The sequence below is a fragment of the Rhinoraja longicauda genome, chromosome 8 (assembly GCF_053455715.1).
Source record: "Rhinoraja longicauda isolate Sanriku21f chromosome 8, sRhiLon1.1, whole genome shotgun sequence".
NCBI lineage: Eukaryota > Metazoa > Chordata > Chondrichthyes > Rajiformes > Arhynchobatidae > Rhinoraja > Rhinoraja longicauda.
Genome location: NC_135960.1, coordinates 42,923,709 through 42,931,143, shown reverse-complemented (window position 1 = coordinate 42,931,143; position 7,435 = coordinate 42,923,709). Strand labels below are relative to the sequence as shown.

General features: G+C 43.0%; 1 protein-coding gene across 2 annotated transcripts in view; it reads right to left on the bottom strand.

Moving 5' to 3' along the window:
• Positions 1 to 508: 508 nt before the first annotated feature.
• The window catches only part of lss (lanosterol synthase (2,3-oxidosqualene-lanosterol cyclase)), a 76,568-nt gene continuing 69,641 nt past the window's right edge, over positions 509 to 7,435 (bottom strand). The window contains exons 20-22 of one of the 2 annotated variants that reach the window (XM_078403758.1): positions 5,449 to 5,619; positions 4,830 to 4,908; positions 509 to 2,571 (exon numbers count right to left, since the gene is read on the bottom strand). In XM_078403758.1, coding sequence (XP_078259884.1) covers positions 2,422 to 2,571; positions 4,830 to 4,908; positions 5,449 to 5,619 — 400 coding nt within the window. In that variant the 3' untranslated portion in view covers positions 509 to 2,421. Of the gene's footprint in view, positions 2,572 to 4,829; positions 4,909 to 5,439; positions 5,620 to 7,435 lie in introns of both variants that reach the window. The other variant, XR_013547547.1, reaches the window with a different exon arrangement.

Below are 7,435 nucleotides of genomic sequence, written 5' to 3'. Positions count from 1 at the left end.
TCTAGGTGTAAATTTAGATGGGTTGGTGTGTAAGTTTGCTGATAACACCAAAATTGGAGGAGTTGCAGATAGTGAGGAATGCCATCAGAAGGTATAGTGCAATATAGGTCAGCTGCAGAAATGGGTGAATACAAGAAGTTAACAGTTAATGGCAAGATCCGTAACATCATTGGGATCTTGGATTCCAAATTCAGCTCATTGAAGGTGGCAGCACTGGACATAGGACTTTCGTTAGGTCACATCTGGAGTAATATGTGCAGTTTTGGTCACTCCATTTCAGGAAAGATGTGGAAGCTTTGGACAGCATGCAGAGGAGGTTTACAAGATGCTGGTTTGATGAGAGGGTTTCAGCTACAGAGTTGGGTAGACTTGGATTGTTTTCTCTATAATATCAGAGCTTGATAGAGCTACAGTGCATTCAGAAAGTATTCAGACCCCTTCACTTTTTCCACATTTTGCTACGTTACAGCCTTATTTTTAAATGGATTAAATTCATTTTTTATCATCAATTGGAGAATACCCCATACATCAAACAGAATACCCCATAATAAAAAAGCAAAAACAAGTGTTTAGATTTTTTTGCAAAGTAATTAAAAACAAATAACTGAAATATCACATTTACGTAAGTATTCAGACCCTTTGGTATGACACTCAAAATTGAGTTTATGTTCATCCTATTTCCATGATTATCATTGAGATGTTTCTATAACTTGATTGGAGTCTACCAGTGGTAAATTAAATTGACTGGACATGATTTGGAAAGGCATACATCTATCTATATAAGGTCCCACAGTTGACAGTGCATGTCAGAGCAAAAACCAAGCCATGAAGACGAAGGAATTGTCCGTAGACCTCCGAGACAAGATTATGTCGAGACACAGATCTGGGAAAGGGTATAAAACATTTTTTGCAGCATTGCAGGTCACGGAAAGCACAGTGGCCTCCGTCATTCTTAAATGGAAGAACTTTGGAACCACATAGAGCTGGCCACCCGGCCAAACTGAGCAATCGGGGGAGGTGACCAAGAACCCGATGGTCGCTCTGACAGAGCTCCAAAGTTTGTCTGTGAAGATGGGAGAACCTTCCAGAAGGACTATATCTGCAGCACTCCACCAATCAGGCCTTTATGGCCAGACGGAAGCCACTCCTCAGTAAACGGCATATGACAGCCCGCTTGGAGTTTGCCAAAAGTCACCTAAAGGACTCTCAGACCATGAGAAACAAAATTCTCTGGTCTGATGAAACCAAGATTGAACTCTTTGGCCTGAATGCCAAGCGGCACCGCGCATCACCTGGCCAATACCATACCTACGGTGAAGCATGGTGGTGGCAGCATCATGCTGTGGGGATGTTTTTCAGCAGCAGGAATTGGGAGACTAGTCAGGATCGAGGGAAAGATGAACGGAGCAAAGTACAGAGAGATCCTTGATGAAAACCTGCTCCAGAGCGTTTTGGACCTCAGACTGGGGCGGAGGTTCATCTTCCAACAGGACAACGACCCTAAGCACACAGCCAAGACAACACAGGAGTGGCTTTGTGACAAGTCTGTGAATGTCCTTGAGTGGCCCAGCCAGAGCCTGGACTTGAACCCCATCGAACATCTCTGGAGGGACCTGAAAATAGCTGTGCATCGACGCTCCCCATCCAACCTGACAGAGATTGAGAGGATGTGCAGAGAAGGGTGGGAGAAATTACCCAAATACAGGTGTGCCAAGCTTGTAGCATCATACCCAAGAAGACTTGAAACTGTAATCGCTGCCAAAGGTGCCTCAACAAAGTACTGAGTAAAGGGTCTGAATAGTTATGTAAATGTGATATTTCAGTTATTTCTTTTTGATTACTTTGTAAAAAATTCTAAACACCCGTTTTCGCTTTTTTATTATAAGGTATTGTGTGTAGATTGATGAGAGAAAAAAATAATTTAATCCATTTAAAAATAAGGCTGTAACGTAGCAAAATGTGGAAAAAGTGAAGGGGTCTGTATACTTCCTGAATGCACTGTATATAAAATTATGAGTGGAATAGATAGGGTAGACAGTCAGATCCTTTTTCTTGGGGTGTAAATGTCCAACACTAGAGGGCAAGACAATAAGGTGAGAGGATGAAAGTTTAGTGAGATGTGAATGGTGGGTATTTTTAGACAGAGTGGTGGGGACCTTTGAATGCATTGCCAGGGGGGTGGTGGAGGCAACACAATAATGGCGTGTAGGATACTTTTAGATAGACACATGGAAGTGCAGGTAATAGAGAAATATGGATTATGTACACGTGATCACTTTAACGAGTCATCATATTCTTCACAGATTTTGTGGCCAAAGAGCCCATTCCTCTGTTGCACTGTTCTATGTTCTAAAGTTAATCTGACTGCATAATTCTGTTTTCTGTGTTCCACTATCACGGTGACTTTAGACACACTTATTGTCACTTGTACCCTCGGAGGTCCAGCTTGCTGATCTCGGCACAGCTTGGGAAAACCCTAGCAAAGCGGCCAAGAGTCCATATAGGGAAGATGTTTCTGTACGAAGTATAACTGATTGCGCAGGTCTTATTAAAAACACCGGCAATGTTCTCCTGCAGAAAAGCAAAAACAGGAGAGTCAAAGAGCAAATCTCCAAGTCAGGAAAAAAATATTTGGAATGCAAGTAGTCTTTTGAACTACCAATACCAGTAATAAAACAGAATATTTAAACATAGAGAAGTTTATTGCAAGAACAAGTAGTGTTAATGAGACTTCAATGTTCAAACTTTCTCATCAGAGCACATAAGATGTAGATCATCTAAGAGATATATAGCACGGAAACAGGCCCTTTGGCTCACCTTCTCCATACCACATTGACATTCTGGACTAGTTCCATTTGCCTACATCTGGCCCATATCCATATCTAAATACTTTCTATCCATTTAACTGTCCAAATGTATGGAAAATCTGGGAGAATGAAATGGAGTACAGAAGTAAAGTGGAGATGGGTGTGGGAATCTATGGGCTTGAATTGGACATTTGTTGATAACCAATCTCATCTTCTGAGATGGAGGGGTCCAGAAAGGAAAAGTCAGAGCCAAACCATGTATGCGTAAGAGGGTGGAAATTGCCAGCAAGATTTAATTATATTTTTGAGTTCTGCACAAATCCAGCAGATTAATGCAATCAATTGCATTAGATGTGCAGAAGTTCTGAAACTAGTTAACCTTTAGAATGACTCACTGAATGACTGAGCAGATTTGATGTATCAAATTGCCTATCTTGGCAAGCAGACTTTCAAAGTGTATGACGTCTATTAAACATTTATATTGTTCCATTAACTGCAACACGCAACGGTGCACATGGCTTGCTGTGGCGACGGACTGCTGTTCAGAGATTTAAAGGAGCTGTAAGGGTGGGGGAGGGTCCTTCACTCAGAGAGATTACCTGAGAGAATGGTTGAAGCTGGGTCACGGATGTATTTAAGAAATGAATAGAGGAGCAGTTAAATTGCTTGGGCATAGAAGGCTGTGTGAGTTGGGATTAATACAGACTGCCCATTGGTCATGTTGATGAGTTGGGCTGAACGCTCTGCTTTCATGCTCTAAGATTCTATGATATCTTTTTGAAGCCACCAAGTTGTGCATTACAGTTTAAAAAAGACGATCTTTGGCCACTGCTGGAAGAAATATTTCAAATAACTCCTCCATTAACACCATCCTTGACACAGATGTTCGTGACTCCAACCCACAACACGCTATCTGCTCCAGGTTATTCACCATGGCAGGCTGGTTAGATATTATAAGGCCAAGCAAAAACTACAAGACCACTAGGCCAAATGTTTTCCCTGCTAAAGTTTTCAAAATTGGTTGTGAGATGCTTCAGTCATAAATTCATAGCTTCATCTCCCACATCTGGGAAGAAAACAAAGAGGTCCTATAAATGAGAACCATCTTTAAGAAAGGAGACATCTGGAAACTGCAGATTGGTCGCTCCATCATCTGTCACAGGGCCTTCTTCAATCACTTCCCGTCAGTGTGGACCCTGTCCCTCCAGGAGGTAAAATGGACATGATCTTTACTGCGTGGTAACTCAGAGAAACACAGGAAGTCCCTCCAGGAAGTAAAATGGTCAACACGGCGGCCGCCCGGTAGGGAGAGGTGCCGGAGCTGCTGCTGCTCGCTGCCCCGCTGCTCCCTCGCCCTGTTCTCCGGAGACCGCCGCTGCCTCCTCATCGACTGCCCCCCACCAACCTGCATTCTCCACTCGTGGCCGGGCTTCGAGGCCAACTTCAAACTGGGCTCCGTGCAGCACAATGACACGCAGACAGGCGCTGTGAGCAAAGGGGTGAATCCCTTCGCCAACGCAGCTTCATGGCGCTCTTCAAGAAGATGGAGGAGGAGAAGACGGCGCGGCGGGAGGTGGGAGGCGGAGAAGGAGGAGGAGGCAGCGGGGATGTGAAGCACAGAGGGCGGCTGAGCCTGGCGGCGGCGGCAGCAGCAGCAGCAGCAGCAGGCCCCGGGGCTGAGGCCGAGGCCGGCAGCAGGCCCGCGCCGAACACTGATGCCTAACAACATCAGGCTAAGGGACTATCGATGAAAACTAGCCTCTCGGCTAATTCGAGTACATTTACATTTGTTTGAATGTTAATTAATGTACATTGTCCCATTCCAAAAATAAATCATTATTATTGATATTATAAAATGGACATGATCTTTACTGCGTGGTAACTCAGAAAAACACAGGAAGCAACACCATGACCATTATCCGTCTAGTCCCGCACCTATTGTCCATTGTCTATTGTCACCATATCCAGATGACTGGACATCGACTGGAAATAAAGAAATCATGTCATCTGAAAGTATCTCACCTGAGGCCAATCCCCATTTGGCAATTGCTGTTCCATCAGCAATTTAATCCCTCGGTCTATTGCTCGTGTACCAGGGTACCTAGACAGAATCGCAGCAACAAAACAAATGGAGGTCAATGAGGCATGCAGAAATGAGTGTAAAACAGTTAGTATGGGGTTATTTCTGAGCTAGTATGAAGCAGCATGCATGTAACTGGGTCTGTAGGGCAGCATCCAAATGGCAGTTTGCAAGGCACTGTTACCGGCAATGTATTCTGAAGTTTAATGCTGGAGTAACGCAGAAGGTGAGGCAGTATCTCTGGAAAAAGGAATAGGTGACTTTCCAGGTCGGCACCCTTCCACAGACTGAATGGTCTCAGGTTTTTGCTCAAGATACCAGCATTTACAGTTTTGTGTCACTATTTCAGAACGAGTAATTCCTAAAGTGAATTACAATGATCAGTAACATACGAACGCAACTGTATTAAATGTGTCTTATTTTAGGCCACAACTTCTGATGGTGTGATCAAATTGAATGAGCGTTGCTCATTTCAAAATAAATCATATTCATGATTAATGGGACATTGTTAAGAATGTTTGACATTTTGTTAAATAATTTGACAGTAATCACCTGTCTCACCTGGCTGCCATTAATCCCAACACAGCCCAACAGGTATTATGAACCTGGGACCTTGCACTCTGCACATACTTCCTTTGCTTGCATGATTCAAAATCTTCACCCCAACCTCCATCTTCCATCTGTTTAGAAAGCAGGAACTCGCAGGCCCGTGTCACAGCCTTGCACGCAGCCCTTGGTCAGAAATAAAATACAGAATAAGAAATGCAATGTTGAATTGCATTGTATCTTCTGGCTAGACATTTGGTGGTAACAATTTAAATCATGTTTTAATATTCTTTCTTCCATACTTTTGGCAAAGCATCATTATTAACATGTGATTGTTTTATGTCTGAGATTTTAGCATGTTAATTCATATTCTACACTTTGTTTCTTATACTACATACATTCAATTATAACACCTTTAATTCAGCATTCACCACCCCTCCTCTCACATCGTTCCCGATTCCACCTGACCTTACTCTTTTATCCCTTCTTAAACTTTCTGTCCTATTACTTCTGGAGACTGTAACCTCTCCTGTACTCTTTCCCTTTAACTCCACCCATAAACCTCCAATTTGTTGACCACCCCCCCCCCCCACGGTAGCGCAGCGGTAGAGTTGCTGCTTTACAGCGAATGCAGCGCTGGAGACTCAGGTTCGATCCTGACTACGGGTGCTGCACTGTAAGGAGTTTGTACGTTCTCCCCGTGACCTGCGTGGGTTTTCTCCGAGATCTTCGGTTTCCTCCCACACTCCAAAGATGTACAGGTATGTAGGTTAATTGGCTGGGTAAATTTAAAATTGTCCCTAGTGGGTGTAGGATAGTGTTAATGTACGGGGATCACTGGGCGGCACGGACTTGGAGGGCCGAAAAGGCCTGTTTCCGGCTGTAGATATATGATATGATGATATGATATGATGATGTGATAGGAGTAGAATTAGGCCATTTGACCCATCAAGTTTACTCTGCCATTCAATCATGGCTGATCTATCTCTCCCTCCTAACCCCATTCTCCTGCCTTCTCCCCATAACCTGACACCCTTACTAATCAAGAATATATCTATCTCTGCCTTCACAATATCCACTGACTGGGCCTCCACAGCCTTTTGTGGCAAAGAATTCCACAAATTCATCACCCTCTGACTAACAAAATTTCTCCTCATCTCCTTCTGAAAAGATCGTCCTTTAATTCTGAGGCAATGACCTTTAGTCCTAGACTCTCCCACTAATGGAAACATCCTCTCCACATCCACTCTATATAAGCCTTTCACTATTCTATATGTTTCAATGAGGTCCCCCCTCATTCTTCAAAACTCCACTGAGTACAGGCCCAGTGCCGATAAACACTCATCAGAATTTAAACCTACTCATTCCTAGAATCATTCTTATAAACCTCCTCTGGACCCTCTCCAAAGCCAGCACATCCTTCCTCAGATATGGTGCCCAAAATTATTCACAATAAGGATAATCTAGTTGCATTGTTGCTCCAAAGTTGCAAATTAGAGACTTTTTGCAAGATTTATCATTTGGAGAGAATAATTTAAACTTTTTTTAAAGGAGCAACGAGAACATGCAATCACAAATTAGTCTTTGATCTTTAAACCTAATCTTTAAAGTCTCTAAATCATCAAGTCCATATGCAATTGGATTCTCGGCTTCCTCATCAGCAGGCCTCAATCAGAAAGACAGCTAATACCATCAAAGACCAACACCCCAGCAAAGCTCTAATCCCACTGCTACCATCGGGAGAACTGTGACTACTGGGTTCAAGAACAGCCTTTCCCAATCAACAATCAGGCTCTTAAAACATACTGCACACCCTAACTTCAGCAACAATCTACCATGGACCTATATTCATTATTTGTATTGGTGATTATTGTTATTTATTGTTGTGTTTTGCATTAATGGGCCTGTAAAACTGTGGCAAGTAAGCATTTCATTATTCTAATGCTGGTACATGACAAATGAAGCACTTTAAACTCTTGATCTAATGCTTACAATACCCTTT